Here is a 23,817-nt window from a genome sequence, read left to right as displayed (position 1 = left end):
AATATAGGAATCCATGAATCCACAAAAGGTTATTTACAGTGGACAAAATGTCTTTTAAGCAACACTGTGTAACTCTTTTAGTTTATTCTTAGCTAAAAACACTTAGTTCTTTCAAAAATATATGTGCTCATTAATGTATATTTACTTCGTTCAAGTAATAAAGTATTCTCGTGAGTGTATAATATGCCTTTGAAAATACATATGGGTAAGGGGTTCTAATGTCTTGAAAGTACATTAGCCAAAGAGGGACATACCCGTTAATTCAAGCTTCGCCTTTCGCGTTTACGTTTGAGTTAACACTCATGGACGAGGTCGAACTGGAAGCCATGTTAATCTTGGACTACATTGGCCACCGTAGGAGTTAAAACGAAATGGGAATTGAGAGGATCAGAAACTAATATTCACTGGATGGTCATTTACCTTTTCACCACTAGATGGGGGTAAAAATCACACAGTGTAGCTTTAAGTTCTTAAAAAAAAAAATTTTTTTAAGAACTATTCGTTAAATGGTTCTTTGGGGAACCCAAAATGGTTCTTGTAATGGCATTGTTATGAAAACATGCTTTTAAAAAATATGTTTATATATATATATTTTTTTAAGAGTGTATGCATGGATGAATCATGCCAATTATAATAGTATACGCTATTCTATGAATATGCAAATGAGCCCCGCCTCCATTCACTCACTCCACTGGTTGACGATCACATGTTGATCTGATTGGTTACAAGGTCATTTGTGACGTCAGAACCTCCAGCGATTTCAAACCGTGTTTTTGAGACTGTCTTTGGTTCACTAAGCAGAAAACACTCAGCAATGCTGTCCACTTATGAGCTTACACATATTAAAAACACCACATAGTTTTAACAACATTAAAAGCTGTGTTTTCACCACAGGGGGACTTTAAGATGTAAAATGCTCAACAAGTACATACAACTTAGACATATAAGTTACAACACTCCTTGGTCTCTCCTTATACCTTGCTCTATACTATAGCATATATATTATATACATTGCATGGATTAAAGCTTGAAGTTTATTAATATCCATTCTATGTTCTTCTTTAGGTGTGATTCTCTACATTCTCCTGGTTGGATACCCACCCTTTTGGGATGAAGACCAACATAGACTCTATCAGCAAATTAAAGCTGGCGCATATGACGTCAGTAAAAGCGTCCTTCATATAGTGATGATGATGATGATGCCAGAAATGATGATGTGTGTCTGATTCATACTTGTTGCACCCACAGTTTCCTTCACCTGAGTGGGACACGGTCACTCCTGAGGCAAAAGATCTTATTAATAAGATGCTGACCATCAACCCAGCTAAGCGCATCACCGCTGCGGAGGTGCTCAAGCACCCGTGGATCTCAGTGAGTTCAGGACTCGACCACACACACACACAACTTGAGAAAAATGCCTCATTGATGTATTTCTACCTATCTTCTTGCCTCTTTTTGCTTTCAGCATCGCTCCACTGTTGCATCTTGCATGCATAGACAGGAGACTGTTGAATGTTTGAAGAAGTTCAATGCCAGAAGGAAGCTTAAGGTAAGTTTATATGAGGCTTGCAAGAAGCTCTCGTACTGTGAGATCTCATTGACTCTGTTTAGAAAGATGAGACGAGGGATGTGTAGATCTGGGCTGGCACCCAAAAAGTTGCAGGTTTGAACCTCACAACACTTGGCTTGAATTTTCTGAACTTGTATTTTTATTTATTTGTTTGCTTTAAAGGGACAGTGCATAATGTACATCTTAGCTTTTCAGCAATATAAATATGCCAGAATTACATGTGCAGTCCCCTGTCAGGTCATCACAGTACAAAGTAACACATTGAAATTGAATTGAACACAATTTAAAAGACGACACAGTTTTCAACAACATACATATATCAATGGAAGAACCCCCTTTTCATAAGGTTCCATAAAGAACCATGCTTTGAACGTGCTGTAAGGTACAAATAAAATGTTCAACAATATTTATTTTCATTGATATTAGTATCTTAGTATCTTCATATTATTAATATTACTATTATTTGTATATTTTAATAAAGAATAAAGGAATAAAGAACCCTAAACTCATCATGAAGAACCCTTTATATGCTGAAATGGTTCTTCATGATGATACGGTTCTAAATAGAATTGTTAAAGAATCATCTTTTTTTTAGAGTGTAGAATTGTTCCATCAACTATAAATATTATTCCACTTTAATACATGTTGGGTGAACACTAGGCCATTTGGAATCATCAAGAGTTCCGAATGGAATTCCATAAAGCGTTTTGAATTCCAAATCAATTTCTAGCTGAGGTAGCATACGAGATGCTGAATTTAAATGTCTGAAGTACAAATAAAAATGCAGATAAAGAAAAAAATTAGTCTAGTTTGGCTTGACAAATCCCAGACAGTAGCATAGTGTCGGCCCACATCTGGTACATGTGGATTCCACTCATAGCAGATGTGGGCCGGATCTGGGCCGACACTGTTACTGTGTGTGATCTTGTTTGAAAGCTTTATGGAAAAAAGTAAAAAAAAAAAAAATTCCTACTTGCAAATGAGAAATTTCTGAATTTTGCACACTGTGACTCCATAACATGACTCCCGTGTTTTTGTCTTCAGGGAGCTATTCTCACTACTATGCTGGCCACCAGAAACTTCTCAGGTGACTCCAAATATTATATTCTACTGTGTTTGTTTCTACCCCATGTGAAATGAGTGTGTAGGAACCACTATCACACACTGGAACTGTTTTGATCAACACATTCTCATCCCAAAAAGTCATATAACTGACATCTTGGGACGTCTTTTGACCATACGTCAATATCCGCCTTTTTAGGGCCCCCTTAAACGTCAGTAGATGGCGATCCCGGGCCGTCATACAACTGACGCTTTACCTTTAACGTCAGTTAGGTGACGGGTTAGGTTTAGGTCTGGGGTAGACTTAGGATCACAACCTCATCTACCGACGTTTAAGGGGGCCCTAAAAAGGCGAATATTGACGTAGGGTCAATTGACGTAGGGTCAAAAGACGTCCCAAAACGTCAGTTATATGACTTTTTGGGATGAGACTGTGCTGTTTTGATTCACGTTTGCAATGAAGGTTTGTAGAGATTTTTAAAATAAATTAAATAAATGTTAAATAAATAAAGGTATATGAATATATCAATATTAAATTGCTCATATTTTAAATTATTTACGTCATAATGGCTACACAGTGAATTGAAACACTCATAAATGTACATCTCATGGAATTATTGAATAACAACCCCATTATTTACAATAAGTATTAAATAAAAAATAAAAAAACACTAATAACAGTGAGCTAGTCTTACCCCAAGCTTTGCTTTTTATCTTTTCCCTCAGCTTTATATGAGTAAACGCGGTGAATTTGCGTGTTCAACCATCTTGAATCCGATGGGAAATCAATGCAGGGACACCTTTTTTCCCTTCCTAAAATAATATAAAATGTATTCAAATTTTGTAATTAAATAAATTAGATAATTTCAACATCATTGTTGATCCCTGAACAACATTTCAGATTTGAGGGATGCGTTTACAGTTCAAGTTTAGTTTGAGAAAAAAAAAACAGGTTTATGTGCTTGTACATCAGTGTTACTCAGCTACTGATTTTAGTAGTAACGTGTGAGGATAGGGTTAGGATTGAAGTTTCCAACAGGGTGAACATGTAGTAGATGCCACAGATTAAGGGGTACCACCACGACACCTTAATCCGATCCTGCGAATCGTTTTCTTTTTCAAGTATTCTGTTCCTTGTGGTAGTGTATGTCATGCGAGTGAGGGTCTGTAATAGGTCAGCGATGTCTAAACTAAAATAGATAGCTCCACCTGTTCAAGTTTAGCAGCCGTAGCTTTTGCATAGGCCATTCTATCACTCAATTCAAACACTCTTGATCATTCATCACATTGGGTCTATTTTTACCCAGAGCGCTCATTCTCCACTGCTTAAGATAATGTTCAATGGAAACACACTGGCTTGAGTCAGCAGTGCACTTTTAGCGTTTATCACCTCTGTGTGTTATTCAATGTGAACATTCAAACTGAGATGTTGGTCAAGCATGACCAAGACTGATGATTCTATAGTAAAATACCCATCCAGTAAAAGTCTGACGATTTGGACTATATCTACGATTGGTTGTAGCTGGGCGCCCCTAATGTCACATTGGTTTAACATTTCGTATTGACTCACTGTTCCTGATTATTTGTTTGTTTTGAGCAGCCATTAAAAGTGAGCAGTTCCTGGAGTGTGGGAGTGTGTGATTATGTATGCTGGAAACTCCCAGCTCCTCTTTTAGAAAGTCAACAGATCTCCAGAGCTAAACTTGAGTTGGAGAACAGAGCAGAGCGGTGCCATGCCTCTCACTATGCTCTTCTGGGCTTTTGTGCCCTTTCTTATAGCAATTTCACTCTTTTTCTTTGTCTCTTCAGGAGGAAAGAGTGGCGTCAGCAAGAAGACAGATGGTGTGAAGGTAGGGTGGAAATCAGCCTATAATTTACACACTGGATAACTTTATTTTATTGTTAAAAAAGTGTATGTTATATTGTATTATATCATAGACAACAGTTCATCCACTTTTGACTGTTTTTGTGTGTTTGTGAGCGAGTCGTTGAATCATTCACATAACCAATTTATTGAAAACACACAGAAACACAAAACATCACAGCTGATTTTGGAATTGCGTTCGACTTTCACTATTTCTGCCATATCATATATACGTACATAGTCTGAGCCTAGATCCGGCCCACATCTGGTACATGTGCATTCAACGCGTACCAGATGTGGGCCGGATCTGGGCCGACAACACGACAGCACTGTTTGACAGCAGTTCTCGAGTGTGTATATCCATGATAGCCTACTCTGTACCTGAAACGCCTACCAGAGGGCAGCCGGACAAACAGATCCGTGGTCATGGTGGAATGATACGTTAGGATTCAGTATGTTAGCTGCTCTACAGAGTATAGAGTATACTTAGAAAACGAGAGCTGAATAAGTCTTCCAGTGAGGGCAGTGGGCATCCGATGATCTACGGATGACCCTCTGGAGGGCTCTTCTGTCCGCTGCTGAGCAGATGCCATACCAAACAGAGATGCGGTACGTCAGCACACTCTCAAAGGAACAATGATAGAAGGATACCAGCAGTTTTCCATGCCAGTGGAGTCTCTGCAATGCCTTCTCCACTACTGTGGTGGTGTTGGTAGCCCAGGAGAGATCTGTGGAGATATGTATGCTCAGAAAAAAAACCTGCTGCTCTTCTAGAATTTTATTATGAGTTCTTAGTTTTTAAAGAGTTCAATATGAGTACCACACTGCCAATCTTTGGACTCCATCACTATAAGCTGTCTCGTTCTCCTGAGATAAGTTCAACAACAGTTGTGTCATCTGTGAACTTAATATTGGTGTTTGTGAGATGGGTGGGGGCACAGTCATGAGTGTAGAGAGCAAAGAGAAGGGGCTCAGTACATAGCCCTGTGGGGCGCCCAAGCTGAGTGTGAGGGCCTAGTCTGACAGTCTGAGGGCGATTTGTCAAAAAGTCATTGACCTCCATGACAAATGGATTGAGGAAAACCCAAGTCGTCAAGTTTTGTGGCCAATCATCCCAGGATGAACACTGAAATAAAGGCTATACATCACTTGAATCGGGATAACTGCAGTCTGCAGTTATATGTACATCTTAATGTGGTGCTTACTGTGGTTTTATGTTTTCCACTACAGAGGCTTTAACAAAGTGAGAAAGACTATCTCTAAATAATATTTTATCAAAAAACTGATTTTTTTTTTTCATGAGTCCCACCCCTAAAGCTACCCCACATTTATTATTTACATCCAAAATTCAACCTCAGAAGGAACTAGAGTTGTCAAAATTAATGACTTTGGTACCAAATTGATACTGGAGTTTAAAAAATGTGACGATACCAGCATTTTCCTCTAGCATTTTGAGCGCTGTTGAATGGATTCTTTAACACCTGATTGGCCATTGTGTTCATGTGCTCAAGATATATGTCTCTGATTGGCCATTGTGTTGACGGGCACAACATTGGCTGATTGGCTACACTGATCAAGAATGACATCTTTGACGGTCTTCACCAAGCACTTAGATACACAAAGGACCATTTGCATCTATCAACGGATCTGTATATCTGTGTAAGCGCTTGGTGAAGAGCGTCAAAGATTCAACAGCGCTCAAAATGCTAGAGGGAAATGCTGGTATCGTCATATTTTTTAATTTCCGTACAAACTTGGTACAGAAGTCTCTACTGTACTTTTTTAACACTAGAAGGGACCATGAAATACACCATTTAAAGTGCAGCCCACGCCCGCCACGAACCCTCCACTAGAGGCAGAGGCCATGTCCATTCTAGAGTCAGCGCTCATTGACCTGTCCTCCCAGAAGTTAGTTCCCAACCTAAAACCCACCCTAAATTTGTTCCTCCTCCACCAGTCCCATCTGGCTTGTTAGACTCTCTAGTTCCATCCAGTTCCTGGGCTCCCCCTTTACCTCCTAATCCACTGGCTCTCAATCCTCCAGCTCCACTGGCGTGAACACTGTCTCCTGGTCACTCAGATCCACCGTGGTCTTGGAGTGGTGGCCTCCAAGTTTCGACCAGATTGGCACCACCTCAGCCCTCCAAGCCCATGATTCCACGTTAACCAATCAATCCCTTGGCTCCACCCTGACCAACCAATCCCTTGGCTCAACCTTGACAAATCAATCCCTTAGCTCCACCTTGACCAATTAATGCCTTGGCTCAACCTTGACCAATCAATCCCTTGGCTCCACCCTGACCAGTCAGTCCCTTGGCTCCACCTTGACCAATCAATGCCTTGGCTCCACCTTGACCAATCAATCCCTTGGCTCCACCTTGACCAATCAATCCCTTGGCTCCACCTTGACCAATCAATCCCTTGGCTCAACCTTGACAAATCAATCCCTTGGCTCCACCTTGACCAATCAATGCCTTGGCTCCACCTTGACCAATCAATCCCTTGGCTCCACCTTGACCAATCAATGCCTTGGCTCCACCTTGACCAATCAATCCCTTGGCTCCACCTTGACCAATCAATGCCTTGGCTCCACCTTGACCAATCAATCCCTTGGCTCAACCTTGACCAGTCAATCCCTTGGCTCCACCCTGACCAGTCAATCGCTTCGCTCCACCTTGACCAATCAATGCCTTGGCTCAACCTTGACCAATCAATCCCTTGGCTCCACCCTGACCAGTCAATCCCTTGGCTCCACCTTGACCAATCAATCCCTTGGCTCCACCCTGACCAACCAATCCCTTGGCTAAACCTTGACCAATCAATCCCTTGGCTCCACCCTGACCAGTCAATCCCTTGGCTCCACCTTGACCAATCAATCCCTTGGCTCCACCCTGACCAATCAATCCCTTGGCTCCACCTTGACCAATCAATCCCTTGGCTCCACCCTGACCAATCAATCCCTTGGCTCCACCTTGACCAACCAATCCCTTGGCTCAACCTTGACTAATCGATTCCTTGGCTCCACCTTGACCAATCAATTCCTTGGCTCCACCTTGACCAATCAATTCCTTGGCTCCACCTTGACCAATCAATTCTTTGGCTCCACCTTGACCAATCTATTCCTTGGCTCCACCTTGACCAGTTGATCCCTTGGCTTCACCTTGACTAATCAATTCCTTGGCTCCACCTTGACCAATCGATCTCTTGGCTCCACCTTGACCAATCAATTCCTTGGCTCCACCTTGACCAATCAATCCCTTGGCTCCACCCTGACCAACCAATCCCTTGGCTCAACCTTGACCAATCAATTCCTTGGCTCTACCTTGACCAATCAATTCCTTGGCTCCACCTTGACCAATCTATTCCTTGGCTCCACTTTGACCAATTAATCCCTTGGCTCCACCTTGACTAATCAATTCCTTGGCTCCACCTTGACCAATCAATCTCTTGGCTCCACCTTGACCAATCAATTCCTTGGCTCCACCTTGACCAATCAATTCCTTGGCTCCACCTTGACTAATCAATTCTTTGGCTCCACCTTGACCAATCTATTCCTTGGCTCCACCTTGACCAATTGATCCCTTGGCTTCACCTTGACTAATCAATTCCTTGGCTCCACCTTGACAAATCGATCTCTTGGCTCCACCTTGACCAATCAATTCCTTGGCTCCACCTTGACCAATTAATTCCTTGGCTCCACCTTGACTAATCAATTCTTTGGCTCCACCTTGACCAATCAATTCCTTGGCTCCACCATGACTAATTGATTCCTTGACTCCACCGTTGGTCTCTCATCCCTCTGGCTACTCCATGGTTACTTCTTCCACCTGTGCCACCAATCAATTACCAATTCATACAAAATAAAATAAAATCCATTTTATCTACTTACACACAGGCTTCTATTTTCAATACAAAAGTGTGTGCTATATTCCAAGTGACTGAATTATCCAATTATCCAACAGACTAAAATATACATAATTAGTTCCTGAAAATCTCCCAATATATTTGCACTCAAAGGGCCAACTGGCCAGTAGTGGCAATTTCACCTGTAAACTACAGTGATATTACCTGCTGTAGATTATTTCATATTTTGCAAAAATGTATACTGAAACAAATGTATCATAAAACCAGGTATGTTAGCACTGCAGATACTCATGCGAGTGCTTCCTTAAGCCTTATAAGCCCAGCAATAGACACAAATTTTAAGGTGGACTGAATTTGAGGAGGACTGTTTTAGACTTTATTCACATATTCACGGCTGATCCTCTCATCTCCGTCTGTCAATTCAGTGTTTGTTCCTGTCTAACCTCTTCTCATTTCTCTTCCAGAAAAGGAAGTCCAGTTCCAGCACCCAGCTGATGGTGAGTGTGAAACAGGCTCCGTCCTGTTGACAATCTGCCACAACTGGCAACCTTTATAGGCAACCTAACAATGAGCAAAACATGGCTGCCATGGAGCTGGACTTTCTTTTTGCTGATGTTGATGTTACATCACATCTGTAAAGTTGATGCAAATCTGACACATTCGTTATTGCAGGACTGATGTCAAGTCAGCAGCTTGACACCTCTGATTTTTACTAACTCTTTCTTTCTTGAAGTCACAGAGAAAGCAGCTGGTCAACTATGATCTTGTATTATGTGATCCTGGATTTGAAATTAACAATAAAACCCTGAATCCAATCCTTTCTAGGAATCATCAGAGAGTACCAACACCACAATTGAAGATGAGGATACTAGAGGTGAGACTATCCATCTCTCCATCCATCCAAACATCCATCCGTATATCCATCTATCCATCCGTATGTGGCCATCCATCCACCTGTCTATCTATCTATCTATCTATCTATCAATCTATCAATCTATCTATCTATCTATCTATCTATCTATCTATCTATCTATCTATCTATCTATCTATCTATCTATCTATCTATCTATCTATCTATCTATCTATCTATCTATCTATCTATCTATCTATCTATCTATCTATCTGTCTGTCTGTCTGTCTGTCTGTCTGTCTGTCTGTCTGTCTGTCTGTCTATCTATCTATCTATCTATCCATCCATCCATCAATCCATCCATCCATATATCCATCCATTCATCCATCCGTATATCCAGCCATCCATCCACCTGTATATCCATCCATCCATCCGTATATCCTTGCATCTACCTATACAAATATCCATCCATCTTTGTCCATCCATCCATCCATCCATCTGTACATCCATCCATCCATCCATATATCCATCCATTCATCCATCCATCCATCCATCCATCCACCTGTATATCATCCATCCGTATATCCAGCTATCCATCCACCTGTATATCCATCCATCCATCCGTTTATACTTGCATCTACCTATACAAATATCCATCCATCCATCTTTGTCCATCCATCCATCCATCCATATATCCATCCATTCATCCATCCATCCATCCATCCACCTGTATATCATCCATCCGTATATCCATCCATCTACCCATACATATATCCATCCATCCATTCATCCATCCATCCATCCATCCATCTTTGTCCATCCATCTACCTATCTATCCATCCATCCATCCATATATCCATCCATCTACCCATACATATATCCATCCATCCATCCATCTTTGTCCATCCATCCATCTGTACATCCATCTGTACATCCATCTACCTATCTATCCATCCATCCATCCATCCATCCATCTGTACATCCATCTACCTATCTATCCATCCATCCATCCATCCATCCATCTGTACATCCATCTACCTATCTATCCATCCATCCATCCATCTACCCATACATATATCCATCCATCCATCCATCCATCGTTGTCCATCCATCCATCTGTACATCCATCTACCTATCTATCGATCCATCCATCTGTATATCCATTCATCGATACTTCTATCCATCCATCCATCCATCAATCCATCCGCATATCCATCCATCCGTATATCCATCCACCCATCTGTATATCCATCTATCCGTCTATCCATCCACCCAGATGGAGTCAATTATAGGGAAATTGTAGAGGAAAACCTGCTTTAAGACCGAACATGAAGTCTTAAAACGGTCAAAGCCCAGGCTTCTGTCCCATTGAGAATATATGGCAAGACTTAAAAAATACCATTTCTTTGCACTGTATCTCATTATTAAAATAATATGCAATAATAACACGAATATATCCAGTGTATATTTATTTAAGTTTTAAACAAATGCTGATTTATTGGGAACTTGCTTGCCTGCCCATTGGAAAAGAAATGTCTCATTAAACTGGGCTAAGGGTGTCCTGTTTTTCAACATCCCAAACCATTACAAGCAAATGAGACATAAAGTGAGAAATCAGATTTTCCAGTCTTGCTACCATGCATAAAAAAATGTCTTGTTTCGAAATGAGCCCCATCCTGACTTCATGATGCAGTTCTTATTTGCATATACGTAGCTGTCCATTCAACACACGTCATCATTGTGGTGATAGAATACTTACAGATCCACGAACACTAAGAATGGTTGAAAATGAATCATGATGCATTAGGTGTAAATAGCCTCTGCCGTCATGTAAGCTTTTCTCAGCTCTGCTCACACACTGATAAACTGTTTCATTTCTCATTTTAGCAAATCGTGCCAACATATTCATCTTAATTTTGAATTCCCACAGTTTTGCAAACTGCACCCACAAATTTGTAGCGTTTCTTCTCATAGTAGCATAAACACACATGACTCAATGACATCAGGTCTTATTTTTCATATATGCATTTTTAATTCTAATTGGTTACACTTTATTCTGATGGTCCACTTTAGACATTCTACTAACTATAAGTAACTTTGCAAATACATGTCATCTTATTCTACAAACGCTTAACAGTCTACTACTACTCTAATGAGAGACATGTAGTTGACGAGTTACTTATTACTAGTTAGCAGAATGTCTAAAGTGGACCTTGTAAACTTATATTAACTATTATTGGTTAGGCATTGGTTATTAATCAGGTACTTTTATCAAACTTGACATACTAACCAAAGATAATGATTATACTTATTTCAATTTCAACTCAATTTTGAACCTAACTTAAGTGTAAATCATCATTTTAAAAAAACAACCCTTAGTGGGATCTAAAGCAAACGGCACCACTGAAAACCTAAATATTGTTATTAGAATATTAATATTATAATATTTTAAACCTATCTAAAATATTAAACTTTGTTCTTTGCAGTGAGGAAGCAAGAGATCATCAAAGTAACTGAGCAACTCATTGAAGCCATCAGCAATGGAGACTTTGAGAATTACACGTGAGTTTGGGCACCATTAGTTTTTCATCCAGCCCTTCAACATTTGCATTTGCCAATCATTAAATATGAATGTACTGTAGTGGAGACCGGGTCAGTCGTAATGCTTTTCTTAACGTCTGTAAAGGCCTGTTCACACCAACTTCAATGATAACTGAAGTCCTGGTCTGCTTTTACACACTATGTACTTGTTATAGCATTTACAATAAATACTAGGTACTAACCCCGATCCGTAAACCTAACCTTAACCCATGTATTTACCTTATATCACCAGTACTTTCTTGGGTAAATACACTGTAAGTACATGTACTGTAAAACAAACTCTAATCACAATAACTATAAAGCTTTTTATTCCAGCTGATGAATGATACAATGAACCATTGACAGCCAGTCAGAATTTACCTGAAAAAGCCATTGTCCTTCATCGTGTGGTACACAATACCTGGAAAAATTTTTTAGGCGTGGCTTCAAGATGAAATTTGGTAAGAACTTGACAAAATATGTAGGAGTGGTAGCATCATTTTTTTGTTTCTTCAATTGTTGATTTTTAGGTCAATTTAGCATTCCCTAAATTCTCCGGTGTTTTTAGAGCGCAGTGCCGAGTTTCATTTCAGCACATCAACGCGTTACAAATATGTTGTAGTTTATGTTGAAATTCAAAATGGCGAAGAGATAAAATTGCTGAGGTATTGACATCACCTGATTCAGCACGATCCAAGGAAAACTTTGAGATTTTAGGACAAATAGTCTCTTGAACAGTAGGTGGCGCTGTACTAAAACTCTTCGGTAACACTTTACCTGAAGGGGTGTGCATAAGACTGACATGACACCTTCATAACCATGACATGACATACAGTATGTCTTGAATATGAAGGAGGTTTTATGCATGTTTATGACATTTTTAATGCAAATATGACATTGTTTGAGATGTCTTTGTCATGACAACTTGACATAAAACTAAGTTAAACTGTCATGTGGTTGGCTTTGACATTGGCTGTCATGAGGCATTATAACATGAATATTTTTCGTGACCTCAACTACAGTGGTACAAATTGAATTTATCATTAAAATGTTATAATGGCTTCATGACAGCCAATGTCAAAACCAACCACCTGACAGTTTAATGTAATGTTAACCTATAAATCTAGGTGCTTTCTTAAGTTTGATCATTCATCATGTTTATGACAGGTTGTGTTGTCTTAGTAATGTCAAGTTGTCATGACAAAGACACTGACAGGTTATGATGTATTGGTTTATGTCAAGGTGTCATAACAAAGACATCTCAAACAATGTCATATTTGCATCGAAATGTGATAATTGAGCGAATGAAACTAAATGACAGTTGTCATAAACATGCATAAAGCTTCTTTCATATTCATAACATATGTCATGTGATGATTATGAAGGTGTCATTAGTCTTATTCACACCCCTTCAACAAGTAAAGTGTGACCAACTCTTCTCAGCCAATGGTGCAGATCCAGCCTCACTTCCTGTCAGCTACATACAAAATTAAATGGAAACCAGTTTTAAAGAGAGTGAGTTATGATGAATACATGATCCACAGTATTACAGTTTTTCTCCATTGGTTTGGCTCATTTCTTGAAACAGAAATTACATTCTCATAACTCTAAGATCATATGGCAAAAGATCATCATACCTCTCCCAAAACAGTTCACTCATGTGTCAAAACTAAATTCATTTCCCATATAAAGAGTCAGTGCCCCCCAAAATGGCAAAGATCCTTCTCAATTGCTTTGGCTGATTTCTCGAAACAGACCGGACGTTCTCAACACTCTTGGTGCTTTTGCCTAAATAACGTGCACAACACCATGGTTCATCTGCAAAAGCTCATACCTCTCCCAAAACAGTTCACTCATGTGTCAAAACTAAATTTCCTTCTCATTTAACCAGTCAGTGCCCCCAAAATGCTTAGTCCCTTTGGCATTGTGTAAGCACTGCAAGCCAAAATGTTTAGATGTTTTGTCACTATGGCAGAAGACCATTAAAATATCCCTTATGTCCACCTTTCAGTCTTAGCCCAGTCCTTCATTGACAATGGTTACTGTGATGTTTGTTGTCTAGCTAACAGAATACAATTGTGTATAAAAGTGAAATTTTAGTTGTTTTGGATTTTAGGGTAAGAGTAGCCTCCAAGATTTGACATCACACATTGCACATATTGCCAAGGAATTGACATTATCATTCACACACATAAAGTAACTTCCATACAAAAGAAAATACATTCTCAAAACAACATGAACACACCTCCAATCTCCACAAGTTCAATATATTGTTGTGGTTTCATTGTTGTGGGGTACATGTACCCCTATGCAGAGGTATGGTATTTGACAGAAAGGGGAGGGGGGAATCATCAATGACTAGACTTACTCAAATGTTACAGTCAAACCCACAGTATTACTGTAGATAGATTTACTATGTAATTGCAGCTCTTTGACTAAACGGTTTGATTGGTCATCTGAGATGTGTGAAACTCCTTCGTTAGTCAAGTTCAGTCAATTTCTGTAAATGTATCAAATGTTCCAAGGGATTCTTCATATATGGTATTCATGAGCTGTGTCTGAAATCGCTAACTCGTCACTCATTCATTAATCCCTATATATGGCATTTGAGTGCACTATATCTGCAAGGAGTGAACGAGATGAAGTGAGTGAATTCGGACGCTGACGTTTACACTGTGCGTCGGAGAGTTGGAGCTGTCGCAGAAAAGGCTTCGTCACGCGTACTGATAAAACTCCTTTTATCTTACATTACCTACTTTATAAAATAATATTAACAACAATAACAATCATAATGACTTTATTTTGTAATTATACCTCCGTGCCAGCTTTGTAGTTTCATCGACTGAAATTGTACATTAACTCTCACGTTCACAGATGACGTGTCGTCGAGCGCCCTCCGGCGACCGTTATTATGTTCAAAACGACGATTAACGGATATTTTTCAAATCCTCCACTGGATGTAATGTAATTTCTGGTTTAAACTTGCTCGCGCCGAACTTTCATACGCGCTCAGTTCTCTCCGCATTGGATTGTGGGAAATAGGGCTTCAGCAAGTGTACATCGAATGTACACTCGAATTCAGAGAGGATTGTGGGTAAAAGTAGTGAATGAATGTAGCTGGAATGATGTCGTTCACTCAGAATTCGGACACCACTACAAAATGGCCGACACCCGATATAGTGCACTATATAGTGGATAGGGAGCGATTTCAGACACAGCTATGGTATCATGTTCTTGATTATCATATTAGTTGGCTGTGTCCCAGACATGCATCAGGATGGTTTAAACTCTCAAATCCACTATTCAAATAATTGTGTATATCTGAAGCACTGTGTGTGTTGTGAGTGATCCAGGAAGTGATGTGTGTGTGCAGGAAGATGTGTGACCCCAGCGTGACCGCGTTTGAGCCCGAGGCTCTGGGGAACCTGGTTGAGGGCCTGGACTTCCACCGCTTCTACTTTGAAAACTGTAAGATGATACACCACATAATATACAATACATAATATATTAATCAAATGCAAATTTACAAATAACTTCTGCCTAATTTGTCAAAGCTGTATGTGATGTGGTGTTTAATTGTGACATTCATACAATGATTCACAATATTTGGAATTAAAAAAAAGAAAATATCCAGCATATAAGACTCTTTTGTGTAATTCACATAGTTTACTACTGTATCAGCATGTTGGGCTATTGAAGCCTTTCTTTCTCGGATGTATGATACAGTGACTGGATCATATTCACTGTCATTAGTCAATGCACTAAAAATATATATATTTTGGCTTTAATTATTATTTTTTTCGTCAACAGGTTCCACATAATCGGTTTATGTTAAACAAACATAATTTGTTCATGTAACTTCAACATAATGGAATTAAGTCATTTTAAGCGACCCTTTTTAAGTAGTCTCAATGTGAATTTTTTAAAGGCTTCCTTACATGATTCAGATATTTTTTATATTCATTCATCCAATAATAATTCATTTATTTGAGTGACACATATTTAAATGAATAGGCTATACCCAGCTATATGCTAGCAGTAGCACATATTAGCATTTTGACTGCTAAGAGTAACATGCTCATTCAACCAAACAGGTCAAATAAATAAATCAGTCGACAGCCAAACAAAATGCTCCACTCTTCTCCACAATGGTAACCCATTGTAATTTAAATGGTTGTAATAATTAAAATTAAACACAAATACACGTTATCAAGTCTTCCCATTTTCACAAAAAAACATAAAATAACATTGTTCATTTTAACCTAAAGATAACGTTCCAGCAACGTTATGCTAACCTAAGGATAATGTTATGCTAACCTGAACATAACGTTCCAGCAACGTTATGCTAACCTAAGGATAATGTTATGCTATCCTTAAGATAACGTTTCAGCAACGTTTTGCTAACCTAAGGATAATGTTATGCTAACCTAAAGATAACGTTCCAGCAACGTTATGCTAACCTAAGGATAATGTTATGCTAACCTGAACATAACGTTCCAGCAGCGTTATGCTAACCTAAGGATAATGTTATGCTAACCTGAACATAACGTTCCAGCAACGTTTTGCTAACCTAAGGATAATGTTATGCTAACCTTAAGATACCCAGATAGCACAAGGCTGTTTGATGACCTATTTACATCTGGAAGACGTATTTTAAAGAGTGTTTGCTCATCTGCAAGACATCTATAGGACGTTTCCTACAGATGTCAAATAGACGTTTAGAAGATGTCTCTACGATGTAATGATTTAGAATGCACGTTAAACTGACATCTTATAAACGTCTATTTTACATCTGACAGGAAACGTCCTATAGACGTCTTGCAGATGAGCAAACACTCTTTAAAATACGTCTTCCAGATGTAAATAGGACATCAAACAGCCTTGTGCTATCTGGGTAGTGTTCCAGCAACGTTATGCTAACCTAAGGATAATGTTATGCTAACCTAAAGATAACGTTCCAACAATGTTATGCTAACCTAAGGATAATGTTATGCTAACCTTAAGATAACATTCCAGCAACGTTATGCTAACCTAAGGATAATGTTATGCTAACCTAAAGATAACGTTCCAACAATGTTATGCTAACCTAAGGATAATGTTATGCTAACCTTAAGATAATATTCCAGCAACGTTATGCTAACCTAAGGATAATGTTATGCTAACCTTAAGACAACATTCCAGCAACGTTATTCTAACGCAAGGATAATGTTATGCTAACCTTAAGATAATGTTCCAGCAACGTCATGCTAACCTAAGGATAATGTTTTGCTAACCTAAAGATAACGTTCCAGCAACGTCAGCAACGTTATGCTAACCAAAGGAAAATGTTATGCTAACCTTAAAATAACATTCCTGCAATGTTATGCTAAGCTAAGGATAATGTAATGCTAACCTTAAGATAATGTTCCAGCAATGTTATGCTAACCAAAGGATATGCTAACCTTAAGATAACGTTCCAGCAACGTTATGCTAACCTAATTACACAGTCTGAATATTTGGATCCTCCAAGCGTTTCTATCCACACAGTATGTAGCAGCTCTCGAGAGATATCTGTAAGAAAAAGGTGGTTTTGTTTGCTTGTTTTTAAACAGTGTGGTCCAAGAACAGCAAACCGGTTCACACCACCATCCTCAACCCTCACATCCACCTGATTGGAGAAGACGCCGCCTGCATCGCCTACATCCGCATCACGCAGTATCTCGACACGAACGGGATGCCGTGCACCGCCCAGTCAGAGGAGACGCGGATCTGGCACCGTAAAGACGGCAAGTGGCAGATAGTGCATTTCCATCGCTCAGGCTCTCCGTCTGCCATCACTAAATAATAGTCAGGTAAGAATATCACAATTCATTTGTCATCGAAACAAGGCATTAAAGGTGCAGAGGCACTGATTGTACTCTTGTTCATTTTCATTGGGAATGAATGATCATTATCTTAATAAAAAGAATTCTTCGATAATTTTTTAACCAAAAAAATGGTTACTTCGTACTTCATCGGAATGGTACGAAACTTGGTAAAAGTTTTCACACCTGGTCAGTTAACACAAAAAATTAAATTATGGTTCACGATTAAAAAATGGAAAGGGTCGAAAATGAAATAAGCGCATTGGAAATGAATGGGAAGTTCATCTAGTGGACGCGTTCGGTACTGCACACAAACATAATCTGACTGAAAACTCTTTTTTTAAAGACATCAACCTCAAACTTTACAGCAGGTTATGTTCCAAACTCTTTTAGAAACTTTTCAACTTTTTTTTTTAAGTTTTAAAGTTTTTTTTTAAAAATATAGTACATTCGTTTAATTGAAAAAAAAAAAAGTTGACCGCTACACTAAGAGGACCAAGGGTTAAAAATATTTATACTGTTATAAAAAATATATATACGATGGAGTTTCCCAGCACTGGATTACTGCATTTCCCAGACATTCCCAGACGTCTAATTCTGACTTTATATCTCGCAATTCTGACTTTATATCTCGCAATTCTGACTTTATATCTCGCAATTCTGACTTTATAACACACAATTCTGACTTTATATCTCGCAATTCTGACTTTATAACACACAATTCTGACTTTATATCTCGCAATTCTGACTTTATAACACACAATTCTGACTTTATATCTCGCAATTCTGACTTTATATCTCGCAATTCTGACTTTATATCACGCAATTCTGACTTTATATCTCGCAATTCTGACTTTATATCTCGCAATTCTGACTTTATATCTCGCAATTCTGACTTTATATCTCGCAATTCTGACTTTATATCTCGCAATTCTGACTTTATAACACACAATTCTGACTTTATATCTCGCAATTCTGACTTTATAACACACAATTCTGACTTTATATCTCGCAATTCTGACTTTATATCACGCAATTCTGACTTTATATCTCGCAATTCTGACTTTATATCTCGCAATTCTGACTTTATATCTCGCAATTCTGACTTTATATCTCGCAATTCTGACTTTATATCTCGCAATTCTGACTTTATATCTCGCAATTCTGACTTTATATCTCGCAATTCTGACTTTATATCTCGCAATTCTGACTTTATAACACACAATTCTGACTTTATATCTCGCAATTCTGACTTTATATCACGCAATTCTGACTTTATATCTCGCAATTCTGACTTTATATCTCGCAATTCTGACTTTATATCTCGCAATTCTGACTTTATATCTCGCAATTCTGACTTTATATCTCGCAATTCTGACTTTATATCTCGCAATTCTGACTTTATATCTCGCAATTCTGACTTTATATCACGCAATTCTGACTTTATATCTCGCAATTCTGACTTTATATCTCGCAATTCTGACTTTATATCTCGCAATTCTGACTTTATATCTCGCAATTCTGACTTTATATCTCGCAATTCTGACTTTATATCTCGCAATTCTGACTTTATATCACGCAATTCTGACTTTATATCACGCAATTCTGACTTTATATCTCGCAATTCTGACTTTATATCTCGCAATTCTGACTTTATATCTCGCAATTCTGACTTTATATCTCGCAATTCTGACTTTATATCTCGCAATTCTGACTTTATATCTCGCAATTCTGACTTTATAACACACAATTCTGACTTTATATCTCGCAATTCTGACTTTATATCACGCAATTCTGACTTTATATCTCGCAATTCTGACTTTATATCTCGCAATTCTGACTTTATATCTCGCAATTCTGACTTTATATCTCGCAATTCTGACTTTATATCTCGCAATTCTGACTTTATATCTCGCAATTCTGACTTTATATCTCGCAATTCTGACTTTATATCACGCAATTCTGACTTTATATCTCGCAATTCTGACTTTATATCTCGCAATTCTGACTTTATATCTCGCAATTCTGACTTTATATCTCGCAATTCTGACTTTATATCTCGCAATTCTGACTTTATATCTCGCAATTCTGACTTTATATCACGCAATTCTGACTTTATATCTCGCAATTCTGACTTTATATCTCGCAATTCTGACTTTATATCACGCAATTCTGACTTTATATCTCGCAATTCTGACTTTATATCTCGCAATTCTGACTTTATATCTCGCAATTCTGACTTTATATCTCGCAATTCTGACTTTATATCTCGCAATTCTGACTTTATATCACACAATTCTGACTTTATATCTCGCAATTCTGACTTTATATCTCGCAATTCTGACTTTATATCTCGCAATTCTGACTTTATATCTCGCAATTCTGACTTTATATCTCGCAATTCTGACTTTATATCTCGCAATTCTGACTTTATATCTCGCAATTCTGACTTTATATCTCGCAATTCTGACTTTATATCTCGCAATTCTGACTTTATATCTCGCAATTCTGACTTTATATCTCGCAATTCTGACTTTATATCTCGCAATTCTGACTTTATATCACGCAATTGCGACTTTATATCTCGCAATTCTGACTTTATATCTCGCAATTCTGACTTTATATCTCGCAATTCTGACTTTATATCTCGCAATTCTGACTTTATATCTCGCAATTCTGACTTTATATCTCGCAATTCTGACTTTATATCACGTAATTCTGACTTTATATCTCGCAATTCTGACTTTATAACACGCAATTCTGACTTTATATCTCGTAATTCTGACTTTATATCACGTAATTCTGACTTTACATCTCGCAATTCTGACTTTATATCTCGTAATTCTGACTTTATATCACGTAATTCTGACTTTACATCTCGTAATTCTGACTTTATATCACGCAATTCTGATGTTGTGGATTAATATTCATAACAATATTCTAGCTCCGTTTGCATACTGACTTCTCTCTCTATTTCTGTCGTAGTTGAACACATCACAGTTGCAGGATCACTTGAGGATGTACAAGCTCCGAGCTTCTCATCTTTTCCTTGAACTTCATTGGCTTTAGTGTCATCACATTCACATCGGCATTTACTCCTCATTGCTCAGAACACTTCTTTATGGATAAACTATGATGAAGCCACTTTGTGCTGTGTGGTGTTCATTTTTTCAGTAGTTTGGGTATGTTTACAAAATTAGCCACCATGTTTCCACCATAAGTGTGCTTGGACAAAGGACAAGGATGGAGCAAGCACTGCATTCCAGAAGAGGATTTTATAAAAAAGGACACGGGTATCTATATACTCTTTTTAATCGGTAAACATTTAGACATTCGTTTTTCAATCTCTCTCTCCTATGCCTGTATTCAAATAAATCCCATGTATTATTTTAATTTGCTGTTAAACAAAAAAATTTAGATATTTGAAACTCCACACGTGTAAGAATATTGTAATGAGTTTTCATGTGAATATCAATGAACGGCTTGTTCTCCAAATCACGCACATCGAACAACAGTGAATTTCGGTATACGTTTAGCCATGGAAATCAAAGCTGCATCGATGACTGCGCAAAAAAAAAAAAGAAGAAGAAACGACGCGCACTGCAAGAACGGACAGATGGAGAGAGCTCGCCGACCCGAGCCGCAGTGCATTGTGGGGCTACAGTTTCTGCATGCCAGACCTTTTTTCTTTTCCTTGATAACGTTCTTCCAGTAGAGCTGGTGTATTTGTTCTTCCTTTTGTATTTTAGGATTCGGGGATTTTTTCTTTTAACAACAAAAGAAAGTCTCTTGAAGTCATAAAAGCTCTTAAGGGTGCATTCGATGTCTAGGTTTAACGTCTATTCAAAATTCAATGGGGGCATGTTGTGTGTGTGTGTGAGAGAGAGAGGGAACAGAGAGGGAAGTGCTCATCTACTGATATTGTTGTTAAAAACACTTGACAACAGAAGGCGTTAATCACTCACAAATGTGCTTTCATATTTATTAACAAGTACAATGGAGTCGCAGTTATTAAAAGATTCAAGGAATAAGGTGGACATAGTGATGCTCAACGACTTATAGCGTTTTAACTTGTTGATATTGTATTCAGACTATTGGAGTATTGAATATCTGCTATTCAACTTAGTCTTTCTGTCTTATCTAAAAATTTGTAAGCTATATTAACACATTTGGCATCTTACATGCACAGATTAATATATGTTTAGAGTTATTAAACCATTTACGTTTTACTAGTAGTATGAGCTGATTAGTCAGGTTTGTCAAATATTGCTTAGTGTTTATTTTGTAACACAAGAATGTTAATGTGATGACTGTATGCATGATTCTTTTGTTATTTGATCTAGATTTGGCCATGGCTGTATAAAAGCGCTATTCATAAGGCTGACATAACTCCATAAACAGAAAACACTTCGTTAGTTAAATCTAAAACACGTTTAGGATACTTGTTGCATATCCGACTAAGTTCGCTCGTAATATATACGAACGATTCAATTATTATTAAAGTTTCTCAATGATTCCCTCTTTATTTACCTAAAAGAAAATATTAAATAAATTAAAATGCATGGAAAACCACGGCTCATTGTTCGCCGTCTTCTCTAATGTTTCAGCACAGTTTATGAAAGGCATATCAGCATCTTTTGATAGTTTTTGACGTATATACTGTGTTTTGTTGAGGCATGCTGTTTCTATTGTCAAAAGTGGGTGGGTACGATGATTGTTTTCGGAGTAAAATGTACTTTTTGCAGTTTGGCTCTAATGCAACCGGGCTTATAAATAAAAGTGCTTTACAAAGTGTTGTAGTTGTCATTGCTTATTTGTTGTGAATTATTCTTTGTTGGCAAGTTTTCAGGAGTGCATCGGTAACACGTTACATGCGGTTACTTCAGGGATAACAGCAAATTACGCATAATTACATGTAACTAAACCTTACATGCTAACACTTTATTTTAGGCCCCGTCCACAATACTGCGTTTTCGTTTAAAAACGGAGAATTAAAGCGAATACGATCTCCGCCCACACCAGCGTTTTATCTGCGTATTAGAAATGATCTCCGTCCACATTAAAACGACTGAAAACGCGGATCACGTGACCATTCACCAACACTGGGCATGCGCGTGCCGGTGTAAACAGTGGTTGGCGAATCAGGGAAGGATACGTCATGACTGATGACACCCAATCATAGAGCCGAGCGTCAGCCTCTGCGTCAGCGTTTCTAAACTCCACCGCTTTGTCTCGTCCACACTAAAAGATTCAAAATGCAAAACGCAGCTGCAGCGTTTCTAAACTTCTCCGTTTTAGGTCTTCGTTTTTCCCGTTTTAGTCTGGACGGGAGGTGCAAACGTAGCAAAAAGTCTCCGTTTTTAAACGAAAACGCAGAAGTGTGGACGGGACCTTAGTGTCCTTGTTACACGTTACATGTAGTTACTTTAGTTATAACGTACTCGGTTACTAATGTAACCTCAGTTCTCTCTAGAAGTAGGAACGAGTACTGCGTAATATCTTACGCTAGGGGAATTTTGAATTATTGCAAAACGCGTTGCGGCAGCATGCAGACATAGGCATAGGCTTAGCTAGCCTATTGGCTGTCCTGCGGCAACTGCAGCAGCCTATCGAGACCGGCCCTTTGGTGACGGTCCAATAGGGACACTTCGTGGCCATTGCGTCACGCTCCCGCCAAAGTGTGCGTGGCCTAGCCATATAAACATAGCTGGAGATACAGCCCATCGAGATATGTTTAGGGCTAGGCCACACCCACTTTGGCGGGAGCGTGACGCAATGGGCACGAAGCACCCCCATTGGACCGTCGCCAAAGGGCCGCTCTCGATAGGCTGCTGCAGTTGCCGCAGGACAGCCAATAGGCAAGCTAAGCCGCCGTGCCTATGTCTGCATGCTGCCGCAACAAATTAAATTTGCAAATTAAGGATAATTTTTTTTGGCTTCAATTTCTCGAGGAAAGGAGGTTTTCCCCTAGTGTAAGATATTACACAGTACGAGAGAACCTCTCGTAAAAAAGTTCAATTTTTATTTTATTTTTTTTCCCCCAAACATACTGCACTATCAACACGGGAACATCGAGGGCGTCTCAATCACCTCGCTAGCTCCCTAGGTGGAGATCTGTGTATTTACTGTGCACTGGTAAGGACAGTAATCACTACACTGATAATGATGTGAATGTAACTTGAAG

The 23,817-nt window shown here is 38.7% G+C and overlaps 1 protein-coding gene across 2 annotated transcripts in view; it reads left to right on the top strand.

Annotated features, from left to right (window-relative positions):
- Positions 1-21,233, top strand: part of camk2a (calcium/calmodulin dependent protein kinase II alpha) — a 54,623-nt gene extending 33,390 nt beyond the window's left edge. Inside the window, exons 9-19 of one of the 2 annotated variants that reach the window (XM_039663580.2) lie at positions 1,066-1,160; positions 1,249-1,371; positions 1,466-1,549; positions 2,615-2,657; positions 4,442-4,482; positions 8,825-8,857; positions 9,186-9,234; positions 11,697-11,772; positions 15,164-15,258; positions 17,382-17,621; positions 20,619-21,233. In XM_039663580.2, coding sequence (XP_039519514.1) covers positions 1,066-1,160; positions 1,249-1,371; positions 1,466-1,549; positions 2,615-2,657; positions 4,442-4,482; positions 8,825-8,857; positions 9,186-9,234; positions 11,697-11,772; positions 15,164-15,258; positions 17,382-17,614 — 872 coding nt within the window. In that variant the 3' untranslated portion in view covers positions 17,615-17,621; positions 20,619-21,233. The remainder of the gene's footprint in view (positions 1-1,065; positions 1,161-1,248; positions 1,372-1,465; positions 1,550-2,614; positions 2,658-4,441; positions 4,483-8,824; positions 8,858-9,185; positions 9,235-11,696; positions 11,773-15,163; positions 15,259-17,381; positions 17,622-20,618) is intronic. The other variant, XM_039663582.2, reaches the window with a different exon arrangement.
- The last annotated feature ends 2,584 nt before the right edge of the window (positions 21,234-23,817 follow it).

Source organism: Pimephales promelas, chromosome 19 (assembly GCF_988280905.1).
Source record: "Pimephales promelas chromosome 19, fPimPro1.hap1.1, whole genome shotgun sequence".
NCBI lineage: Eukaryota > Metazoa > Chordata > Actinopteri > Cypriniformes > Leuciscidae > Pimephales > Pimephales promelas.
This window is presented reverse-complemented; position numbering and strand designations above follow the sequence as displayed.